General features: G+C 44.5%; 1 protein-coding gene and 1 pseudogene across 2 annotated transcripts; both read left to right on the top strand.

Annotated features, from left to right (window-relative positions):
* Positions 1 to 3,946: 3,946 nt before the first annotated feature.
* On the top strand, positions 3,947 to 6,010 carry LOC146606800 (uncharacterized; annotated as a pseudogene).
* Positions 6,011 to 8,891: 2,881 nt separating this feature from the next.
* LOC146606801 (piwi-like protein 1) lies at positions 8,892 to 18,606 on the top strand. 2 transcript variants are annotated; one of them, XM_085349383.1, is made up of 12 exons: positions 8,892 to 8,925; positions 12,084 to 12,201; positions 12,568 to 12,682; positions 12,762 to 12,949; positions 13,110 to 13,182; positions 13,422 to 13,622; positions 13,974 to 14,077; positions 14,296 to 14,366; positions 14,451 to 14,604; positions 14,892 to 15,017; positions 15,142 to 15,289; positions 17,672 to 18,606. In XM_085349383.1, exons 2-12 carry the CDS (start codon positions 12,098 to 12,100, stop codon positions 17,786 to 17,788), a joined length of 1,401 nt encoding a protein of 466 aa, XP_085205509.1. In that variant the 5' UTR covers positions 8,892 to 8,925; positions 12,084 to 12,097; the 3' UTR covers positions 17,789 to 18,606. The 2 variants fall into 2 exon arrangements, with proteins under 2 accessions (XP_085205509.1, XP_085205510.1); XM_085349384.1 differs by lacking the exon at positions 8,892 to 8,925 and adding an exon at positions 9,542 to 9,591 and having other exon boundaries at positions 12,081 to 12,201.
* Positions 18,607 to 24,242: the final 5,636 nt, after the last annotated feature.

Raw genomic sequence — 24,242 nt, forward strand, 5'->3', positions numbered from 1 at the left:
AACACCCAAGGTCCAACCTTTGCTGCCCAAAAAAGCGCAGATTACCGTTCCAAACGGTAAAGTGGTCCAACCACTAGTTATTCTGGAGTGCCCCAAGCTCCACAGTGACCAACTGACTATCCCTCTTAGAGGACAATGCCTAAGCGTCCCTGGCATTGGCAAGCGTTACCTCTGAGCACTGCGCTTCCTAGAACCCCCACGGTTCCGTTCTAAGATAATTTATAATACTTTGAAACAACAATCAACACCCAAAACAAGTGTATGACTGAAGCAGGTCCAACCTTATAACCAAAAAATAACCAAATTCCCTAACATACTAAAATCATTGAGCAGTCCAACTGCTTTCCACAGTCCAACCGTATTAAATCCTTTTAGCGGTCCAACCGCATTCAATCATTACCAGCAGTCCAACTGCTTTTTACGGTCCAACCGTATTCAATCATTTTCAGCAGTCCAACTGCTTTTAAATCCTCAGTACTGTCATGAGATTCTCATCAAAATCAAAACAGACATCCACCAGTAATTTCAGTGAGTAGACTTAAATTTTATCATGTCCAATTTGGCACACTTTGGAAATAATTCAACAGGTAGTGCCTTACCTTTGGATAAGCCGGCTTATGCCCATTCACTTCGACCACTGGAATTCATGTCTGCCCGTCAGACCACCTAAAACCAAATTTCTCCATCTACACCTCCAATTCTCCCTCCTCAACCACCGGACGAAGCCCCCAAAATGTTAAGGTTCAAATATTGAGGAAGGAGAGTACAAACCACCATTGGTCCAGAAGATCTTGGTCAAACAATGATTTTTAATGAATACACATGTGTGGGAAGAACAGCTCTGTTCGCAGACAGGAACTGGTCTTCGACTTAATCAAAGCATACACAGATTTTTATAGCATCAGGGTTTGATTTACTGACGCCCCTTCATGCGTCACAGACAGGATATAGACATACGTCAATATCAAAACTACAATGACTTTTACCACCATTCGAAAGAACATCATCTTCTATTTTCATGGCTGGCACTTCCTGTCTACCTTTCAGTTCTTGTCTTGTTCCTCTTTTACCGAGACACTTTCGCAGTTCCAGCCAGACATGACTAACCTCTCCTCTAAATAAATCTAACTCATGTGTGTGTGTGTGTTGACCTCACATGCTCTTTGTGTCACCTCTTCACCTACTAACTGTCTGTGTCTCGTCCTCAAATGCTCTTTCTCAATTCACCTGTTGCACTTCTGACCTTTTACCAGAACAGAGGCTCATCCTTATGTGTTACAACCTAACTGAGACTATGTATATGTCATCTACTAAATAAATGTTTTAACCAAGAACCTCTACTAAAACCTTAATATAAAATGACCTGATATAAGTGTTTTGTAAGCATGTACGCAGTTTTAACCTTCTATAGCTCCAAGTCACTTACACAATAGATTGTCCGGACATCGCGCCGAACAAAGCTTACAACCTCCAATTAATTGACCGAGCTCCAACTCTTTAATAAGCACAGATATGCATTGTGTATAAAAAATACAAAGTTAACATCTTAAGGCCTTCTTAAAGCCATCTGTTACATTGTTACAGCCATGATCGTCTTAGCCTGCTGCTCAAAATAACTTTCTGCTTTCACTTCTGCAAACTCTCTGCAAGCCTGTTTCCTGTCAGCCTGTGACTTTTAGCCTTTCTGAAAGACACACTGTTTAAACCTCTGAATGCAATATCCATGCTGCAGATTATATTTATTATTTAACAATAGCAGTAAAATAATTTCCCTTCTCCACATATGTATAGGACAATTGGCCTCATCTAATATTTTGTATGAACCTGTCCAGCTGTGATTAAATGACAAGTAGATGGAGGCAGGACTCCACAGCAGGGGCATACTCCATAATGTGCTGTGCGTTATCATATGTATATTATATATATTGCTCACTTATTGTATTTACCAACATCAAGGAGTTATGAGCAAAGAAAGGCCACACCATAGTGCATGTTTAAATAGGGAAAGTTTATTGATCAAAATGTATTACGCAAATACGCATTACATTTTTTTCAGCCCCCCAATCGAGAAAACAAAACCAATTACATGTTCAAAGCAATGGAACGGTGGCCCAATATCGGAGAGAACGCCACTCTTGAGTGAGCAGTGATGATTGAGCAGTCCGTTTTATTTTGCAGATTCAAGCTGCTCTTCAAAATTTTCACCACCAGATGTCACCGGAGAGGACTGTGTTGAAAAGCTTCGAGTAATGAACCGTTTTTCAATACAAGCTTCAGTGCTTCGGAAAGCTTCATTTGGCCATCACTATCGTAAACGGTCATGATGTGCCTGTTCACTGTACTCTGTACCCTATAAGAAATGTTGTAAGAGATTGAACAACTGACCTTCCGATTAGTGGAAGATGCACAGCCGCCCATAACAATCTTCTGTTTCTGCAAGTCCGAAAGTACAAAGATTTATTTCCTGGGAAGAGATAGCTAAAAGAGCAGAACTCTTTATGAAACTTCCCTTTGATGACATGTTTATTCCTTCACTTCACACGGGCCTGTGTCATGTCCCTGCTTGCCAAAATGTTAGTCAGAATATTCATGAATATGTTAATCAAATGAAGAAGCAATGAAATCAAATGAACAAGTAATGTTTTTTTGTTTACTGCAACTTTCCAGACATTATCAGCCTGTGTTTATGCACATGAGCACTATGTGTGAGTTAATGCATGTTCACCAGCGGATGTGGAGAAGGATCCCAGATGACGGAACTGGCCAAAATCTGAACTGTTGTTCTTTTCCTCCCCTGGCAGGAGACTTTTCAGCCGGCCAGTTAGTCAACTTTTCCACAGTAACTTGAAAGTTATTATCGCACATCTCAAAAAGAGGCATTTGTCTCAACTTTGCGAATCTCAACAACCTGACATGTTTGACAGGTTTGTGGAAGATAGATGTAAGCCAGAAATACTTTTTATTTTCTTTATTTTAACCCTCAAAAAGTCCAAAATTAACAAAATTCAAAAACATACTTTGCAGGCCCAGATCTCTACACTGTGTTCGGGGGGGGGGGGGGGATTCAGGTCTCTATGGCAACAAAAGACAGCCTGTCTTTAGACATCTCCAGGCGAAAATGTGACTGAAATGATTCAGGCTTGAGGAATGGCAGGGTTTTTGTTACTTTTGATTTTCATGGAACACACACATGCAGGCTGCTGCAGTCTGCCAAGTGCTGCTCAGAATTATTTAATTGTGGTCCAGCTGACTGCAACAGATATTTGACTGATGTGGACACAGCATGATGGGACCACCCAGTAATTCCAACTACACAGACTATATTGATCCTTGGGGGAACAACCTATATATGGCATCAATCTCAATAAAATGTTGTAATAGAAACTGTACTGAATACCTCAATTTGTCATGCAAATCTTGCACCTATGGAATGGTTTGTGCGTGCTATTTTTAAGCTACAAGTTAATGCTACATCAGCATGGGTGCTCTTATCCAGTGTTAATTTCACTGACCAATTATTTTTGTCATAATTTTTGTCAGTTACCTTTGTTTTCATGATGAAAGGGAGACAATAACTAACTAAAAACTAGTGCACGAGACAAAAAAGTGCAATGGAATATATTGATACTTTGGTCTAAAAAAAAATAAAAAATGTGAGATCCAATCAGAAATATTTAAGCTGTGTACAAAGGCCCCAGGGCAGACCCAGGACACGCTGGAAAGATTATATCTCTCGGCTGGCCTGGAAACGCCTTGGTGTTCCCCCGGATAAGGGTCTGGGCCTCTCTGCTTAGGCTGCTGCCCCCGCAACCTGGCCTCGGATAAAGCGGATGAAGAAGATGATGATGATGATGATGATGATGATGATGATGACAAAGGCAGGACGAGTTTGGAAGTGACCCAATCAGATGTAATCGCCCTGTGCATAAAATGTAAAATGAAACCTGAGAGTGCTATCATGGTCAGGTTAAGAAACAATTATATCTTGCCATGTCTCCATGGTTGCTTTCGTTCACAAGTGGTCTCTGCTGGTGTGGGCAGGCCACGTGTAATTGTTGGCACCAGTGGTCAGTATTACATCCTGTCTTCACGACTCTGCTGCAGGGCTTGTCGCAGGAACTGGTTTGCTGACAATCCACGATGGCTGGAGAAACTGCCCAAAGGTTTACCAACCTTCTCCCTGCTTTTCTTACAAACAAAAAGGCCATCTGCAAGTCTGTTATGGATGAGCTCAGGAGGACTGGCAAATCTCCAACAGACATGGCAAACCAAATAAATGAACTCATGCACCTCAAGTACGAGCGAGCTCACCTGACGTACCTCCATGCCACAGGATCGGTCTGGGATTCTGAGGCAGGAGCTCATGCACAGAGGACCATTGGGCAGTTCCTGAGGAAGGAAAATAAGCCACAGGAGTTCAGGTCTTATGAAGACCCACATGCCTGGTGTGGCGTCTCTGTGTCCAGCCATTACCTGACTGACTGCCTGCTCGACGAATTCCGACGTCAACATCCAGCCATATCCAAACTCCTCCAGGGCACTTTTGGCCACATTTCCAGGTCTGACCACATCAGGAAGGTGGCACGAAAAGTCATGCTGGCATCTGGGGTCATGTCCAGTTATTCCATAATGAATGAAAACTGGCTGATTGTTTCGTGGGTCATGGTTCAGTCTGACACAGAAAGGTCCTTGGAGCCCATGTACCAGGGAATGGCCAAGAGGTACAGTGATGCAGGAGTGGAAAAGGCCGGCTACCACTGGGTGGACAGGTAAAAACCGTAATCATCGTTGTCATTCAAACTGCTAATCTGTCTGGAAAAACTGAGTTTTTCTTTTTCAGATCAATTTGATGCACACACATAATATTCCATATACTTACATGTATTTGTATTTCTTACATTTAGGGATTGCTGTGCTCCATTTAAGATCCCAGACTGCATCCCTGTCGAAAATCTATCGTGGGATGCCTGAAAAACCACTCCTGCTGTTGTTGCTGCGGCCACATCTGGACCAGTGGCAAACAGCTGTGCCTCTCGAACCCACTACAACAAGAACATTATTGTAAAACTGGACCTGTTCCACTGCCTGAGGCGATTTTTGTGGGAGTGTACCTCTGAGCATCTTCCTCTGTTCAGCACTTTCTGCCAGCTTCTCTCTGCGGCATTCTCAGTGGTTGATCAGGCAGACCTGAAGAGGCTCCAGGATGCTTATAAGTTCTGTGGCATCCATCCTGCTAATCCCACAAAGCAACACATAAGGGAGCACTGCAGGATCCAAATACCACAACCCACTGAGCTGCTGAACAGAGTGGAAAAGGTCCTGAACCATTTTCACCTGGCCACAGACCCCAACAACGTCCCACTCTTCAAGCCATCCATGCTGAAGACGTGACGCAGTGCACATTCTGCGTGGCTGCCTAAGTGACCCTGAACTCTCAGAGGGTGTAATGTTTAGGTACGGTGGGACTCTTCAGCTTAACCATGTCCCTGGTGAAGGTGCCAAGGTCCCCATCTGGATTCCTGTCCGAGGCACTTCACAGCAGGAGGGTTATCATTTCCACCAGGCCCAGTGGATCACCGGGACTCACGTTTCCACTGAACTATTCCAGGCCCAGGGCATCACAGGGGTGGCACGATGGAACTACCAACGACTGGTGGAGCTTAAGCAGCCAGGTGTCATGCTACCTTGTGTTTTTGATCCAGCTCTAGTGGTGGAGTTTAATGCAGCCTCCAGAAGAGTGACTGGTCAGGAGAAGTACACTGCACTTCACCTCTCTGACAGAGACACTGGAGAGCAATTTGGGCTTGAATACAGAGAGCCAGGCTGCCGTCCAGTCCCTCTGAACTGGGACAAACACAAAACTCTGAGAAAAGATGAACCAGCTGCCCTTCAGCCCCCACCCTCTGTTCCAAAACCTGTGGCTGCCCAGCAGCTGCTGTGGCAGTCTTTAACTGAAGGCAGTGAAACAACTAGTGTCCCTGTAGTCACCATAGAGCCCTGCCGTCTTTAACCCGCCTCCTCCTGCCCTGTCTACACCACTGACACAAGTCTCAATAGAGAAGATTGTGGAGGGCATCTTAGAAAGGCAACAGCAGCAGCAGCAGCCACAGCAGCCACTTGGCAGCTTATTTCTAAATCACTTCATGTAATGATAACAAGCCATCCGTTCTCTAGTGGGGTCTCACAGCTTTTATCTTCATAATCTTTCTGGTTGATTTGTAATATTAGAAACATGACTGCTGTCTTTTATCTGTGTGACTGTACAGCCTGTTTCAGACATGACAACCAGACAGTGTCTGAAGTTATCTTTAATACATGCAACGCAGCTGGAGATAGTCCAGACACTTTCTCACTTCTGATGATAATATTTTTGGTTTAGGTGTTGTTGCTTTCTGGCTTGAAGCTTATCTACAAAAGCAGTTCAATAAGGAGAGATCATGTGGAAAAACTGAGCATGATTTATTGAGGTACAGAAATAAATGTAACTGTTAGGCAGTTAAACTCCAATGACCCATCATAGCAGAAGAAATCTCAGCAGTGACAGGATGTGAGTAACACTTAAATCACTTACAAAATAACCAAAATGCTGTTATCAAACAATAAACTGCAATAAAGTTACAGAAAATGCCTTCAGTTTCAGTATTTTAGCTCTGAGACTTTGAATGGGGAGTTTTTAGACCTTGTGTCACTTTGAGGCAAATTGTGAAAAACCTGTAACTCGCACGATAATTATAGTGACACTGTCTTTTCAGCTCCTCCCGTAAATGAAGCAAGCCCCCTCAATTACTCGACACAAGCTTTGAAGCCTCGACACAGAACGTCACATCACTAGTTCCTGGTACTGCTTTAGTACCTGCTCGGACGGGTTCCAAGCGATCCGAGCAGGTATTAAACTATTACGTCATCGGACAGCATGCCACTGATTGGCTGGTCAGTGGCATCACTCGATAGGTCATGAGAACATCTACTTCACAAAAAAATGAGAGAAATGTGTTCTGGGAATCCATGCGACCTCACAAACCATCCTACCTGTTGTTTCTGCGCATGTGCACAACACAAAATTAAGTGGCAACCCGCCCTATCTACTTAAATTTCTGCTGGAATTATTGTGTGACCGCAGGAATGTACACTATGACGGTTTGCTCCAAGAAACAACGCCATGCTCCCGGAATCTGACAAACAGCCCCCGCATTCATGTCACTGTGGCGGAGGAGTGGCCCCGGGCGCAGCTGCAGGGGAGGAGTGGAGCGGAAGGCTCAACAGGGCGGCGCTGCGAGGCCGGTAAGAACAGCTGATGTTGTTTATGCACTGATGATGGTCTCCCTCCGCTGTGTTTATAGTGAGACGAGGAGGAGCGGCCAGAGAGAGATCAGCTGGGCTCGTGAGCTGTCAGACTGTGTGACTGAGTCAGCTGTCAAAACAACATCACTTCAATAAATGTGGAAGTTGGCTGTACCTACCTGTGTGTGCGTCTGTGCCTGGTGTATTCCACAAGTGGTGCCGAAACCCAGGAAAGTGCCGGTGGGGAAATGTCCGACCCACAGGCCGCGCCACCCGCCCAGCCTCTGCAATTCTTGGCGCAGATGCTGGCGGAGATGGCGACGATGAGCCGGGATCAGGCGGCCGACCAGCGTGCCCACCTGGCCGCGCTGCGGGAGCAGACGGACCGACAGACGCAAGTTCTGGAGTTCGGGGCCGCTGCCACGCCGAAGCCCTCGCCACTGTCGGTGGCGGAGCCCCGGATGGGGGACGGGGACGACCCACAGGTTTTTTTGGAGACCTTCCGTGCCACGGCGGAGGCTTGCCAATGGCCGCGGGAGGAGTGGGCTCCGCGGCTGCTCCCCCTGCTGTCCGGGGAGGCACAAACAGTGGCCCTGAGTCTGCCTCCGGCGTCGAGGAGCAGCTTCACGGACGTGAGCCGGGCGGTGATGGACAGGCTGGGGCTCACCGCCGAAGACCATCGCCGGCGGTTCCGGGCCTGTCGGCTGGCTACAACGGACCGACCATTCGCCTGGGCCCGGCAGCTGCGCGACGCGGCGGTGCGCTGGCTGCAACCGGGAACATCGGAGGGGGAGACGAAGCTGGTGGACAAGGTGGTGCTGGAGCAGTTCACGGAGGGATTGCCAGCGGAGACGGCGAGATGGGTCCGGTGCCACCGGCCCGCAAGCTTGGAGGTAGCGGTGACGCTGGCGGAGGACCACCTTGCCGCTGGAGCAGGGGAACCCGGGGACGCCGGACGGAGGCCGAACAAACAGGCCCCAGTGCCGGCCCCGAGGCGCCGTGTGCCGGCACCAGGGCAGGCAGAGCGGCTGCCGGCGCTGAGCCCCACTAACCCTTTCGCGGCGTTGGTGCCGTCCAGGGCAGCCGAGCCAAGTGGAGCCGCCCCCGAGCCACGGAGAGCAGCACAGACGCCGGGGCCGGAGTGTTGGAAGTGCGGGCAGCCGGGGCACCTGAGGAGGGATTGTCCGCTTATGGAAGTGGGGCAGGTGTTTCGCGTTGCTGGCGCCCCAGCACCCTCCCCCGGTCCAGGAGGGACATACAGTATTCCGGTAAGGACTCGAGGGGACCAGGCGTTGGTGGACACGGGCTGCACGCAGACCCTCGTACACCAAAGCTTGGTTCGCCCCGGGGCATTGCTGGAGGCAGAATGGGTGGAGGTGAGGTGTGTGTGTGACACACTGTAATGTGTGGTCACATTATGTGATTTAAGCTTTTAGGTGTAGTTTTGTTAAGGAAGGGCCTTAATCTTGTGATTTTTGTTGGAGATCCAACATGTGGTGTGATCCCTAGTTACGCCACAAGGGGGCACTTCCGCCCCAGTGAGATGGTTTAGTGTGACGCTACTGCTCGTCTTCAGATCTGGCAGAAGCGAGAGAGGAAACACACTACCTGTCGTCCATCTCATAATTTATCTGTTTTTTTCAGGTTAGTAAGTAATAAGGCCACACATGTGGTCCACATAATTTACATGCCAAATAAGGGTAAAACCTGACCAGCAGTTTGTTTTGCTGGGATCTGTATTCGTCTGTTTTGCTCATTGAAATGTGTTACGATCGAGAGTAGGAGCTAGCTTAGCTCGCCACATCCTAGAGTAGCTGTTAGCTTTGTTGTTTTCTAAACTTAAGGCACCCTCTTGTAACAAAAGTACACCACGGCTCCTGTATATTTGAGTTAATGTGTTCGCAGAGACAGTTTGATATGTTGTCACTGTTATTGTCTAAAGTTAGTGTAATAACCTATAATAATTCTGATCGCTCTGCAATGTTGATGTGGAGATTTCCACTACACAGATACGCCATTAGTATATGGTACAATACTGGAATGTTTGCTTTATCAAACGATGTGTGAAAAAAAGTGTGATTTATAGCTCTTAGTAACAAACAACAGAGATGACTGTTTAGATTTTTGTTTATACTATTATTATACTATTTTAGTTTATTCTGATTTTGGGCTTTGGGAATGTGAGACAGAGATGTTAAGAAGTTTTTGCAACCTGTTGTGAACACATGAATGTGTTTAAATAAAGATCTGGCAGAAGCGAGAGAGGAAACACACTACCTGTCGTCCATCTCATAATTTATCTGTTTTTTTCAGAACCAGACATAATCTGTCAGCCGCCCTCTTGCTTGGGGTGTGTTACATGTGCATGGTGATGTTCACAGGTATCCCAGAGTGCCGCTGTTATTAAAGTATAAGGGCAAAACACATAGAGTAACGGCGGCGGTTAGCCCGCGCCTGTCGCACCCCCTGATTCTGGGTACCAATTGGCCGGGGTTTCATCGGCTACTGGGGCAGTACGCGGGGGTGCGATCACGACCGGAAGCGGGGTGTAGCGTGTGCGCGGCATGCAGCGGTGACGCGGGGTCGTCCGACACCGACTCCGGGGGGGAGGAGCCGGCGGGTCCCTCACGGGACGTCCCGCCGGCCCCGGAAGTGTCCCCCATGGGTGATTTCCCACTGGAGCAGTCTCGTGACGGCACCCTACACTCAGCCTTTGACCAAGTGATGGCTATTGATGGTCACGTGGTGCGCCCTGAGGCCGCGCAGACCTACGTTTCGTCTTATTAAATGACCGATTATATCGAGTGAGTCGTGACACTCAGACAGAGGAAACACACACCCAGTTGTTGGTGCCGCAGGGCCGCCGGGAAACGCTTTTCCAGGCGGCCCACTATAACCCCATGGCAGGGCATATGGGCTATGAGAAAACTCTGGAGCGAATAACGGCCCGATTTTATTGGCCGGGCATCCGAGCGGATGTGCGCCGCTGGTGCGCGTCCTGCCCGGACTGCCAACTTGTTAACCAGCCGGCCATACCGAAGGCGCCGCTGCGCCCTCTCCCCCTCATTGAGGTCCCGTTTGAGCGCATCGGCATGGACCTCATCGGGCCGTTTCACCGGAGTGCACGCAGCTACCGCTTTGTGTTAGTCCTGGTGGATTACGCAACGCGGTACCCGGAAGCAGTTCCGCTGCGCACCATCTCTGCAAAGAGTGTGGCGCAGACACTGTTTCAGGTCATCTCCCGAGTCGGAATCCCGAAAGAGATACTGACTGACCAGGGCACGTCGTTTATGTCTCGTACACTGCGGGAACTGTACGAATTACTGGGCATTAAATCTATTCGGACCAGCGTCTACCACCCTCAGACTGACGGGCTGGTGGAGCGGCTGAATAAGACTTTAAAGTCCATGATTCGGAAGTTCATTAACGAGGATGAACACAATTGGGATCACTGGCTAGACCCTCTGTTATTCGCAGTGCGGGAGGTGCCCCAGGTCTCCACGGGATTTTCTCCCTTTGAACTGCTGTTCGGCAGGAGGCCACGTGGGGTGCTCGACCTGATTAACGAAAGCTGGGAGGACGGTCCGAGCCCCGCCAAAAATGAGATTCAGTACGTGTTGGACCTGAGAGCAAAACTCCACACTTTGGGGAGGTTGTCACGGGAGAATTTGCTCCAGGCTCAGCAGCGTCAGCAATGCCTGTATGACAGAGGGGCTAGGTTCAGGCAATTTTCACCGGGAGATAAAGTGCTTGTATTACTCCCTACTTCCAGCTCAAAGTTGCTCGCCAAGTGGCAAGGACCCTTTGTGGTCACACGGCGAGTCGGGGACGTGGACTATGAGGTCGCTCGGTCGGACAGGGGAGGAGCCACGCAGATTTATCACCTCAATCTCCTCAAACTGTGGCGAGAGGTTGAAACCGCTTCTCTGGTGAGCTTGGTGAAGGAGAGAGATGAGTTGGGGCCTGAGGTGCCAAATTCTATCATTCCCACCTCCCTCCCTTGTGATGACCATCTCACACAGGCCCAGAGAGCGGATGTTGTCGCGTTGCAACAGCGTTTTGCGGACGTGTTCTCTCCCCTGCCCGGCCGGACGTCCCTCATCGAGCACCATTTCGTGACGCAGCCCGGCGTGACGGTGCGTTCACGGCCCTACAGGCTCCCGGAGCATAAGCGAAAAATCGTGCAGAGGGAATTGGCGGAAATGCTGAGGATGGGAGTAATAGAAGAGTCGCACAGCGCCTGGTGTAGCCCCATCGTTCTGGTGGCGACAAAGGATGGGTCTATACGGTTCTGTGTCGACTATCGCAGGGTGAACGAAGTGTCACGCTTTGATGCCTACCCCATGCCTTGGGTCGACGAGCTCCTGGACCGGTTAGGCACGGCCCGCTTTTTCACGACACTGGACTTAACCAAGGGCTATTGGCAGATTCCCTTGTCTGCCGAGGCCAGGGAGAAAACGGCCTTCTCCACTCCGTACGGTTTGTACCAGTTCGTGACACTTCCGTTTGGCCTGTTCGGGGCCCCGGCCACTTTCCAGCGTCACGTCTAAGGACCTCAGTCCGTCTGCATTAAAGTTACAATGCTAATCTTACAAACATGTATGTACCACTTTCAACAAGGTACAAGTCAGAAATGTTAGCAGTTAGATTCACTAATAGTAATCCACAAGAAGGTATTTAGTTTGTTTATTCTGATACCTGAAACATTGGCCTCAGATGTGTTTTACAAGGAAGTTGTTTTATTATAACTAACTTTTTATAGGAATTTGATATTTTACATTTTGATTGGTTGTGTTTAACAGGCTTGACTGATAAGATGCGGGCTGATTTCAGCATCATGAAGGACTTGAGTACCCACACCAGACTGACCCCAGAGCAGAGGGAGGGACGCCTCAACAGATTTATCACTAATATACAGAGGTAGGTGACAGTCACTAGTATAATCACAATCAGAATAGAAATAAACGGATTGTTTTGAGTTATTGCCTAGGTGGTCTTTAATAGCTAGGCAATAATATATAAAACAATGATTTAGTGTTAACACTGGACTTGTCACATCTATACTGTGCTTAAGAGGAGAGGTGATTTTTGAGGCATATATTTTCAATTGATTATGACAATTAAAGCTCTGATTTTTTTTTTTTTTTTCCCCTAGAAGTTGTCTTCATCTCAGACACACTTTGGGTGTTCTGATAATATACTCAAAAGTTGACTGCAAATTTCTTCGTCATTATGTTCTGTCTGTAAGATTCCTGGCTTTGATTTACAGCTTAAATTATTTCACAGGAACGCTGATGCGCAAGCCGAGTTGGATAAGTGGGGACTCAGCTTTGATAACCAACTTCTAAATCTGGCTGGCAGAGTCCTCCCTGTGGAGAGGATTTACCAACGGTCAAGATCGGTATAATTTCTTCTTCTCAGTTAATTAAACAGATACATTTAAGGGCTCGTTTAATATGTTTAATATAATTATCACATAGTATGACTACAACCCCTGGGCCGCTGACTGGGCCAAAGAGATGCGTGGATTAGCTGTGATAAGCGCTCCTCCCTTGAACAACTGGCTCCTCTTTCACACCCGTCGTAACAGCAATGAAGCCAGTTCTCTTCTACAGAACCTCAGCAGAGTCTCAGGCCCACTGGGAATCACCATGGGAAAACCTGTCATGTGAGTTTAGCATTTTTAAGTATTTCTGCAACACATTTTTTTTTTATCACAATGGACTGTCATGTATGTAAAGTGAAATTTTTGACTGTAACACTTGTAGGTTTTTTTTTTCTTGTCTTTTAATTCACAAACGTTATCGTGCATCCTTGTTTTTCTGTAGGATACAGTATGAAGATCATCAGGAGTCTCTCCTCGCAGCCCTGCGGCACAGTGTCGGACCCCAGATAGAGATGGTTGGTGATGTGTGAAGTGCACACACTTGTACATTTACTTTTCAGTTTTCAGGTCTAAAATGTTTTTTATGAACCACATTTGCATTTAAATGCTCGAATTGTAGCCATTTTTTTTATAACTGACAGAAACTGCAGGTCAGTGTATTGTAGTTATGTCACAATGCATTTTTGTCATCAGGGATCTTAATTTCGACGTTTCCCAAAGCGGTACCAGACCTCAGGGTGTTTCTGTTTGTTAGGTGGTGGTAGTCCTCCCCAACAACAGGAAGGATAGGTATGACAGCGTTAAGAAGTTCCTTTGTGTGGACCGCCCCACTCCCAGCCAGTGTGTGGTGGCCCGTACCCTCAGCCGACCTCAGGCACTCATGACTATAGCTACAAAGATTGCTCTGCAGATGGCTTGCAAGATGGGAGGGGAACTCTGGAGTGTGGAAATCCCTGTAAGTCCCGCACAAACTAAATACTTCAGATGTCAGAGATTAAAGTTTAAGGTGTTTTGGAAAGCAAAGAGTAGTAACTTTTGAATTGATTAAACTTTCTGGTGCTTTAGATGAGAATGTATTTTTTTTTCTCCTTTCATCCAAAACTGGTTTGATTGGGTTCACAATGCCTCTGACTGTCCTTGGGATGACTTCTTAAAAATAGATCCCCAGTTTGATCTCTGGAGGTGCAGAAATCATCTATGGTTCTGTAGCTGTCCAACATTAAGAAAAAGAAAGAAAATCTGCTAAGTCATACATCCGGAGCTACCTGCTGTGGCAACCCCTTGTGATATTGTCATGTTTGTGCAGCTCAAACAGCTGATGATCGTGGGCATCGACTGCTACCATGACACCGCTGCTGGGAAAAGGTCTATTGGTGCTCTAGTGGCCAGTCTCAACCAAAGCATGAGCAGGTTGGTTTCTGTAACTGAGGTGGGAATTCACACTGGGAGCAGTGCAATGCTCTCGGTTATGTTCAACATGTGCAAACAAGGCCTCACTTGGCGTTTTGTGTGTGTGTGTGTGTGTGTGTGTGTGTGTGTGTGTGTGTGTGTGTGTGTGTGTGTGTGTGTGTGTGGTTTCCCAGCCTTTAAATGCAATAGTACAGTTAATGATTCAAATGTTTTTCAAGGTGGTTCTCAAAGTGTGTGCTGCAACACAAAGGTCAGGAGATCATGGATGAGCTGAAGAAGACTTTGAGTGGCAAGTTTCTTTTGTCATTTCAAAAACTTTTACTTTTAAATACACAGAGGATCTCAGAAACTGTCTTAACACTTTGTTTTCCAGCTGCCCTGAAAGAGTATTTGAGGTTCAATGGCTGTCTGCCTTCACGCATCATCGTTTACCGAGACGGAGTGGGGGATGGGCAGTTGCACAGTGTGGTGAACTATGAGGTTCAGCAGATCATGGACTCCATCAAGTCAATGGGGCAAGACTACAAGTGAGTTTTTACATCTCCAACAGTTATGGTGTTTTTTAAATCTCTAAAAACCGTTGCCCTCAGAGGCAGTTAAATTTGCACTGTGGGGTTATTGATAATACAAATGGTCATACATGATTCCTTCCTTTGATTTGAGAATTGTAAGGACAGTAAAGTAAAATGACTGGTTGGAACATGGACGTTTTTGTAGTGCTGTTAGTATTTATTCCTGAGCATCTAAAGAACAAAGTTGAGATTATTTAGTAGAAGTGTCAGGTTTTCCCAGAGCCTCTGTCTTTTTGTTGTAGCCCAAAGCTGAGTGTGGTGGTGGTGAGGAAGCGCATAAGCAGCAGGTTTTTCGCCCACATAAATGGCAAGGTGTCCAATCCTCCTCCTGGCACCATCATTGACGCAGAGGTCACCCGGCCAGAGTGGTACGTCTTGTTTTGAGGGGGACGGGGTTTTTGTTGGTTTTTTGTTTTTAGCTGTTAACGGTCTTTTGATATTTACATAGGAGCAGTTGTATTGTGACAGTACTGTTGCACGTTTGTTTTCTAGGTATGACTTCTATATTGTGAGCCAGGCTGTTCGCAGTGGGAGTGTCTCACCAACCCACTACAATGTCGTGTATGACACCAGTGGACTCAAGCCAGATCACATGCAGCGGCTCACCTACAAGCTCTGCCACATGTACTACAACTGGCAGGTAGGCTGGCATCAGAGTGACCTTTTTGAGTAGAAATCTTTCTACACTGAAAATGTTGTCTTCATCTAAACCGGTCATAATCAGGCGTCTTTCTCCTCAGTGTTTTTAAGGAGTTTTCATTGAATGATGACGTTTTTGAATGATCGACTCTAATTTAAAAATTTACAAAGCAATACAATTTAATTTTAATGGAGGGAGAATATCAGTCAAAAATCAATGAGTGATATAATTATTTGATCCCCTACAACCCAGCCAGAATTCTGACTCAAATTGGCAAATTACAATCAATGAGTTGAAGAGTGTCTAATTATAAAGCACACCTGTCTACAGAATCAATTTCTTCAATTAATTATATTTTTCAGTAATTGAAAAAGAGCTGTCAAAGGACAAACGGGGAATGGGATGTAAGAAGGTGACAATTACTGGTGCAATTATCTGGAAATATAAAATGACCATCAGTTGCCCTCGGTTTGGAGCTCCACATACGATCTTTGCTCATGGGGTGCACAAGAAAGGTGGTCATCAGCACAAAACTACATGCCAGGAGCGTGTTAGAGATCTGAAGGCAGCTGGGACTACGGACACCAGGAAGGCACATGACACACCCATCTTAAGTTCGCCAGTGAACAACTAAATGATTTAGAGAAGGCTTGGAAAGTGCTGCGGTCAGATGAAACCAAAATTGAGCTCTTTGGCATCAGCTCAACCCGCTGTATTTGTAGGACAAGAAATGCAGAGTATTGCCAAAGAACATGATCTCTGCAGTCAAACATGAAGGTGGAAACTTTGTACTTTGGAGGTGTTTTTCCGATAAGAGCACAGAAGACTAAAGGTGGGTCCGAATTAGGGCTGCCACAAACAATTATTTTGATAGTCGACTAGTCACCGATTATTTTTGCGATTAGTCGACTAATCAGATCATGCATCCATTGGACGTAAAACGTACCGCTTATTGCACCAGCAGCATCTGCTCTTATATAACTATCATTAGTTTACAGCTTTAAGTGTTTATGGTATGTGCTAACTAAAAATAAAGACTAGATGATAGTTTATTAAAGTTTAATGAAATCTGCAGATTGTTTCGGTGGAGTATAATAAACTCAGCCGTTGCTCCTTGCTATCTAAAATATAACAGGACACCGGAGTATATTCTCGAGCATCTCACACTCCTGATAATCAGCTGTCTGCTTGATGTTTATTCAGCTGTGTAAAAACTATAACTTTAATCTCAGCCAAACCGATTTACTCAGGAACAAATAAAATACTAAAACAAAAAGCTAAACGATAACATTTTTAAGTTATCTAACTGATTTATATATGTTTAACCTGAGTAGTGAAAGACGGCATTGGGTTTGAAAACGATTTGCCGGGAGTCCGGTGTTCTCACCGGCTCTGGTGAGCCTTGAACCCCGGCTCGCTATCGAGCTGGTGGGTAACAGACTTCTCCGAAAACGTCGGAGCGCTTTTGAAAATACGTGGTGTCTTGATAAACTGAGCAGATATTTGAAGTTTACACAGCTACATTCTCGCCTGAAAATATGTTAAACGTTTATTTTGTGACCCAGAAAGAATAATAAGAGTAACATTAAAACTAACTAGCTGCCGCCATTGTTGGAAACTGAGTAGGGCTGCGCTACGAATTCTGGGACAAGGCTTCCTCTTCTTCAAGGTTTAACGGCAGCTGGCATCCTTGTACATGCAGTGCTGCCATCTTCTGCTTCAGTCCGTTATTACACCCTTAAATACTATTACTTATTCCTGCGTCTTTTGGGATCTTACAAAGCTTCAAACGACACATCAACTATTAAATTAGTCGTCGACGATTTTGATAGTCGACTAATCGTGGCAGCCCTAGTCCGAATCAGTCTTCCAGCATGATGATGACCTAAAACATACCGGCCAAAGAAGTAGTACATTAAGGTCATTGAGTGGTCTAGTCAGTTTCCAGACCTCAATTGTATAGAAAACCTGTGGAGGGAGCTTAAGCTTTGAGTTCCCAAGTGGCAACTGAGAAACCTAAAGGACTTAGTTTCTGTAAAAAGGACCGGGCCAAAATCACTCCAGAGATGTGTGCAAACCTGGTGACAGACTATACGGCTGTACTGGCCAAGAGTTCCTTCACAAAGTACCCACTTGTGTTTTACTTGTGTATCAAATACTTGTTTCACTCAGTGACATGTGAATCCATTCATAACTCTGATATAATGGGTTTTTTTCTGTATTTGTTAAAATAAAACTGCCATTAAAAATTAGACTTCATTTCTGTGTAAGTGAGCAAACGTATAAATTCAGCAGGGATCAAATAATTTTCCCCGACTGTGTAAATGTCACTGACTTTGGCATTGTGTTGGTCATGCCTGATTGTTTTTCTTTGTGCTTTAGGGGATCATCAGAGTGCCTGCTCCCTGCCAGTACGCCCACAAGTTGGCTTTCCTTGTTGGTCAGAGCATCCACAAAGAGCCCAATATGAAACTGGATGACCAGCTTTTCTACCTTTAATGGCTCATCTGTGAAACAGCTTATGAGGAGAAACAACTCGGTACAAAGATGACCGCAAAAGGCTGTAATTCTAAATCAAAATCATGTTTCCGCTGTCAGTAAATCTTCCTTAGGATGACAGAGTCATCGTAGATCCAACTAAATGCTTTTCCTGTCATTTTAAGAGCTGCTGCTTTTCTGTTCTACTTTGTGAAAACACAGAATACTCACATGTAGTATGAGGAAAACAATATTAAACCAGTAACACAACAGTGGGAACTTCTGTGCACCACACAAAAAAAACAAGTTAACTAGAAACACAGAACAACAAAGCAGTTAGTCCAGGTTTTTTTTTATTGCCCTGATTTACAACAACAGCCATCCCAAGTTGTTTTATATACTAAAGACCCTGCAATACAAGAGAGTTTGACTTTAACACTTTGTCTACTCAAGCTTGCTCTCTACTTAGTACTGAAATAAACAGACTCAGGCATTCTGTCATAAATGTAAGTAAGTTTGAATGTTTTTAGGAATACAGTAGATGTGATTTGCCTTAAAATACCATTTTTCAGGGAAATGTTGTTGTGTGAGTGCTGTCCATACTGAAGGCTTGATTTAAGTTTAGGTTAAGGTAAGCAACAGTATGTAAATGAATCTCAAGAAAGTAAATGGAAGTCAACATAAGAGTCCTTGGAAGTGAGAGAAACGCACTGTGGGTGATCATGTACAAACAGCTGGTCCTTTCAGCATTGCCCCTCCTCTGGTTACAGTGACTTCATCTTTGGGTTGTAGCCTGGTTGGCCAAGTGTATGTTTGCATATAGACCATATTAAAGAATGTTTGCTGTACATATCTGTGTGTGCAGTCTGTCTTCTGCCACCTACATGTACTGGGGGTTTCCTGACGTGATTGCTCATACACATTACACAGCAGAGAGTGGGCAAACCAGCCACCAAGAACTAGAGATGGACCGATCCGATATTACATATCGGTATCGGTCCGATACTGACCTAAATTACTGGATCGGAGAAAAATAAAAAATGTAATCCGATCCATTAAATATCACGAAAGCACCTCACAAAACTTGCAACACGCCGTAACTCACCTCAGAACGTTAGCACGTCGGAGCAGTATGCATCACGTGATAGAGCGGCTGTGGCATGCGGGACCTGTCGGTGGTCTGGATAGCATGTGGAGCTTCACTAGCAACCTGGCATTTCATCTCCGACAAAGTTATCCCCGAGAGAAGTAAAGCAAGTGTGTAAGTCCATCTCTGAATGTTTGTAAAGCATTCCTGCGTTAAGCTTAACAAGCGACTGCCTCTCGCTCTCCGGCTGCTACTTCAATCGTGAAATTGCTCAATGATCAGCTGATCTGCTTTTCTGTCGCGAGTCCATCTCTCGTTTGTTTTTGGCCCACTTTGCACCAGAAAGAGGAAACCAGCGGCTGAACAACAGCAGCACGTTTAAGCTTGATAAGCTGTTGTTAGAATTTATTTAATATTACTTTCTACACCAGGATCTTTTTCTACGTAGCTGACGCTGGTAACTGTGCAGGGGCAGATCTAGCAAATCAGAATCAGAATACTTTATTGATCCCTGGGGGAAATTATTTTTTGTTACAGTGCTCCATTTTAAACCAACATTAAGACAAGACAGACAATACACTAACTAAGAATAGTACAATATATACATATATATACATACATACATACATAAGTCACTCATAAATAAATAGTTGGAAAAGAAACGTGTAGCTGTAGCAGCAAACAGTGTGTTAAGTGGATGCGTTGTACAGGGAGATGGCCACAGGCAGGAATGATTTCCTGTGTCGTTCAGTGGTGCTTTTCGGTAATCTCAGTCTCTCACTGAACGTGCTCCTGTGACTGACCAGCATGTCATGGAGTGGGTGGGAGGTGTTATCCAACATTGTCTTTATCTTGGACAGCATCCGCCTCTCCGACACCACCTTGAGGGAGTCCAGCTCCATCCCCACAACATTGCTGGCCTTACGGATTAGTTTATTAAGTCTGTTGGCATCTGCGACCCTCAGCCTGCTCCCCCAGCATGCAACAGCATAGAGGATCGCACTGGCCACAACAGACTCATAGAAAATAGAAAATTTAGTAAATAAAAAGTTTAGCCAGGGGGGCCGATAGGGCATTAACTGGGAAAAGGGGGCACAAAGACATACTTTTCTTTCTTATTCTCATTTAAAATGTCGAGCTTTTAATAAATAATTATCTGACACCCAAAGTTTTAATTTGATGTAAAATGAATAGAAGTCAATTACTGTATATAGTGACTATTAAGTCTAATATATATACCAATACCCTAGTAAGCTATAGTACTTTTTACTTTGGGAAGGTACCATCTGTGCAGTCTGCAATTTTGTTGAAGAAAGATGTTGAATCTATTTAATATTTCTTGAAAAATAATTGATTTCTGTGCATTTTTTTTCACACTGCATCAAATTAAGGTTGATTACGTCGATTAAGCATCATGAGGTGGAGCGTGATGGAGGTTCCCTATTTTTTATTTATTTATGTTGTTGCTGGGAGTTGGAACCCTATTAGTTAGGTTGCTTAATATTTACGCTAAGTACTCTTTAAAATACCAGAATAGGGAGGATGGTGTAGGTTTAAGTTTATTAGATTGATCAGTATTGCTGAACTATGAATTATTTTTTTTTGCATACAGGTATAACAGAATAGCTTTAGTGTAGTTGTTGTTTTAAACTTGAGTATGAACTTGCAGACTTGCAAAATGCAGCAAGATATTTTAAAAAACAGTTTTGTTGATTAAAAAACACTATATCGGATTCATATCGGTATCGGCAGATATCCAAATTTATGATATCGGTATTGGACATAAAAAAGTGGTATCGTACCATCTCTACCAAGAACACACTGTTCTGTGGTCTGTATGTCATACACACACACACGGAAGGAGCTATGATTAAAGGCTTTGGTCTGCATAAACACCAGCTCCATTAGACTTCTGAGACATCCAACCCTTTTAGATCTCAGCTGCTGTCTGTCCAGTTTGTCCTGCATGCTTCAGTTCTGCTCTTCACTCAAGAGTCTAATTCTTAAACTTCTCAGACAAATTTGTTAAAGGAGCAGTTTTTTGAAATCAGCATAGATAACTAAACTAAAAGAGGAGTAAGCATATTAACTGGGAAACAATTGCTCTTCATTTTACGTTAAGAAATACGACTGTAATATGTCTTAAGCTGTTTTTGTATCTGCCCTGTACTTTTCTAGCCTTTTGAAGCCATAACCATTTGAATAATTGTCAGGAAAAAAAACCAAAAAAAACCCCAACATTCAGAAGACTCACTGTCACCAAGCAATCACTTGGTGACAGTGAGAAGAAGGGAAAAAAAAACTCCTTTTGAACAGGAAGAAACCTCAGGTTCAGTGAGAGGCAGCCATCTGCCGCAACCGACTGGCAGTGAGGGGAGGGAGACATGACAGAAGACAGATTAACCAATAGTGTGCAGTTTTCCTTCTTTCCCCAATTTTCCCAATCTGATATTCCGGGCAATATATTAGATTTACATTTGACTTTTGGACCATTTCACTAAGATTCCAAATACAATAAATGTTATGTTCCTTTGATTTTAACAGTTAATTGATATTCTTTAAAGGGGAAATTAGTACCCCCTTTAAAGTAGGAAAGTAGATATTGAATCATTCTAATGTGCCTTTATTTCTCCAGGGAATGACAAGCCTATGAAGGGCTTTCGTCAGGAAGACTTGGTGAACCAGCATCTGATCACAGAGCTGAGGAAAGAGTTTGGCATGACCTACGAGGAGTTCTACATGGTCCTCACAGACACTGACATGAGAGTCAAGGTAGAGACTTACTCTTTCTAAGCAGTATAGGAGGATTATGTGAAGGCTGTGGCTCTATAGTGTAGTGGTTTGCACATTTGCCTAACAGTGAAAGATCCCCATTTAAGTACCAGGAGGAGGAAAAAAAAATCCCTTGACAGCTGTGTCGGGAAGAGCATCAAATACGCCAAATTAAACACAAGTATACCTGTTGTAGTGACTTGTGAATAATTTAATTCAGGTTTAGGTAAATAGGGCCAGACCACAGTCACATCAAGGCATGTAAAATTGATAATAAAGGGGCAGCCAAAAGTAGCTAGTATGTGATGGGCAGCCCCATAACAGAATGGCCGTGCTGTGTAGATCAATTAACTTGTTGAATACTTAAATTAATGCGGTGTGAATTTGGAAAGCATGTAAGTCAAGCTGTTTTTTCACTCTAAAATGTAAAGATGTCCCCTAAATGAACCACACACACTCACGTCTTGATGCATTCTCAATCATCCAGGAGATGATTGGAGATTCACACACACTCACATTTTTGTTTTGAAAAGAAGAGTTATAAACATATACTCACTGAATGTGACGTTGTCAAGGAAGAAGGTGGTGTGGTGAGCTTTTTTGAGAACTGTGGTTTCACGCTGTGATGAAATTCTTAAACGTTACATGTTTTTGGGCAGCTCTTATATTTCACACCAATTTCAAGTCCTGTTGGAGGGACTTGGGAATGCATTACTGTCAATCAATATCCTCTCAAAGAGCCATATAAATATACAGTGGGGCAAAAAAGTATTTAGTCAGCCACCGATTGTGCAAGTTCCCCCACCTAAAATGATGACAGAGGTCAGTAATTTGCACCAGAGGTACACTTCAACTGTGAGAGACAGAATGTGAAAAAAAAATCCATGAATTCACATGGTAGGATTTGTAAAGAATTTATTCGTAAATCAGGGTGGATAATAAGTATTTGGTCAATAACAAAAATACAACTCAGTACTTTGTAACATAACCTTTGTTGGCAATAACAGAGGTCAAACGTTTACTATAGGTCTTTACCAGGTTTGCACACACAGTAGCTGGTATTTTGGCCCTAGTCTAGTCTAGTCTACCCTCTTCCTGACCAAGGATGGGATGTTTGCCTTCGTGCTTTTATGTTATATGACCCTTTTGACCACACACACACACACACACACAGTATTCTTTGTTCACATGTATACCTATGTAAGATGCTATATGTTAATGACCCTATGCATATTCATGTAACCACAATAAAAGGAGTGCTATGGGGAGCCTGGCTGAGAGTCTGACAGAGGTCAAGTGGTGGGACGACACTTGGCTCCAGGCAGATCTCCCTCATGCATGAGTAAACCAGAGCCTTGTGTCTTGCTTTTTGCTGCGTAGCAGATTGTCTGCAAATTACCTGCAAATTAGGGGCATAATACTATAAATAAGACTTTGCCAGTGTGGTTCTTTATCACAACTGATCAAGATGGCAAAAGATTATCTGCTGTGAGGGCCATCCAATTGATTTTGGAAAAGAGAGGGGCTTCGGATGATGATGTTGACAAAGAGGTTTCAGAATATTTCACATTTCTGAAAATTCAGAGTCTGACAGGGACTTTGAAGAAGAGGATGAGGTTGAGCACCATTTAGTAACAAAACGAAGACGAGCACCCCATCTGCTGCCAGCTCCAGGACCAGAACAAGCCCACCAGACAGCAAGTGAAGAAATATGGATGTCAATAACTGGTGAAATTGAATGGTCTTCTTGCCCAAGAAATGAGCCACCCTGCAGAGCTGCTACTGGCCAGGGCCAACACGGCTGACAGTTACTCATGTGCAGGACATCAAGTCTTCATTTGAGCTTTTCATCCCAGATTCCATCCAGAAAATTATTCTGGATTGCAGTAATCTAGAAGGAAGGTGTGTTTTTGGAGAGAGGTGGAAGGAGATGGAACAAATTCATCTAAGAACCCCAAAGGCCTACTTTGGGGTTCTTATCCTTGCAGGAGTTTTCAGGTCCGAAGGGGAATCCACAGAACCCCTGTGGGATGCAGAAACTGGCAAGAACCTTTCCGTGCATCAATGTCTCTGGAAAACTTCCACAAAATTTCCAGGATTATCCGTTTTGATAACCGAGACGACAGACCAGCTCGACGGCAGAGAGACAAGCTAGCTGCCATCAGGACAGTGTGGGATAAGTGTGTGCACCACCTCCCCCTGTTTTACAACCCTGGGCCTAATGTCACCATTGATGAGCAGCTGATCCCATTTAGTTGTGAAACATATTGCTTCACGTGTAAATGTGTTGTGTCTTTCCACTCACTCCACTTGATTATAACTGATTTATTTTTTTTATAACATTTTATAAAAAAAACAAAAAAAAAACGAGAAGCACATTAATTCATAAATGTGATCTAACAAAGGGAAAGGGAAAAAAATTAACCATCTTTGCTGTTCATATGGCTTGTAATTGGGATGAAGTAAACATCTGTTGAGTAATTTAACATAAAATTGTTTGATAGTGTTAATTTGGAAAGCCAAAACTCTAGCCATGAACACTGGCTGAGTAACAAAAATATGAACACCACACAAGGGTTAAAGCTTAGACATCAGACTGCGTTACAGTCTCTTTTC

This window comes from Diplotaxodon limnothrissa, unplaced genomic scaffold (genome assembly GCF_057381915.1).
Source record: "Diplotaxodon limnothrissa isolate DT_005_m unplaced genomic scaffold, D_limnothrissa_male_GT1.1 unmapped_scaffold_7, whole genome shotgun sequence".
NCBI lineage: Eukaryota > Metazoa > Chordata > Actinopteri > Cichliformes > Cichlidae > Diplotaxodon > Diplotaxodon limnothrissa.

Excerpts from the sequence above, each read along its gene's own strand:
- LOC146606801 (XM_085349383.1), top strand. The coding sequence starts at position 12,098 with ATGCGGGCTGATTTCAGCATCATGAAGGACTTGAGTACCCACACCAGA. Across the intron at positions 12,950-13,109 it reads ACCATGGGAAAACCTGTCAT|GATACAGTATGAAGATCATC; the intron begins GTGAGTTTAGCA and ends GTTTTTCTGTAG. Across the intron at positions 14,078-14,295 it reads CTCAACCAAAGCATGAGCAG|GTGGTTCTCAAAGTGTGTGC; the intron begins GTTGGTTTCTGT and ends ATGTTTTTCAAG.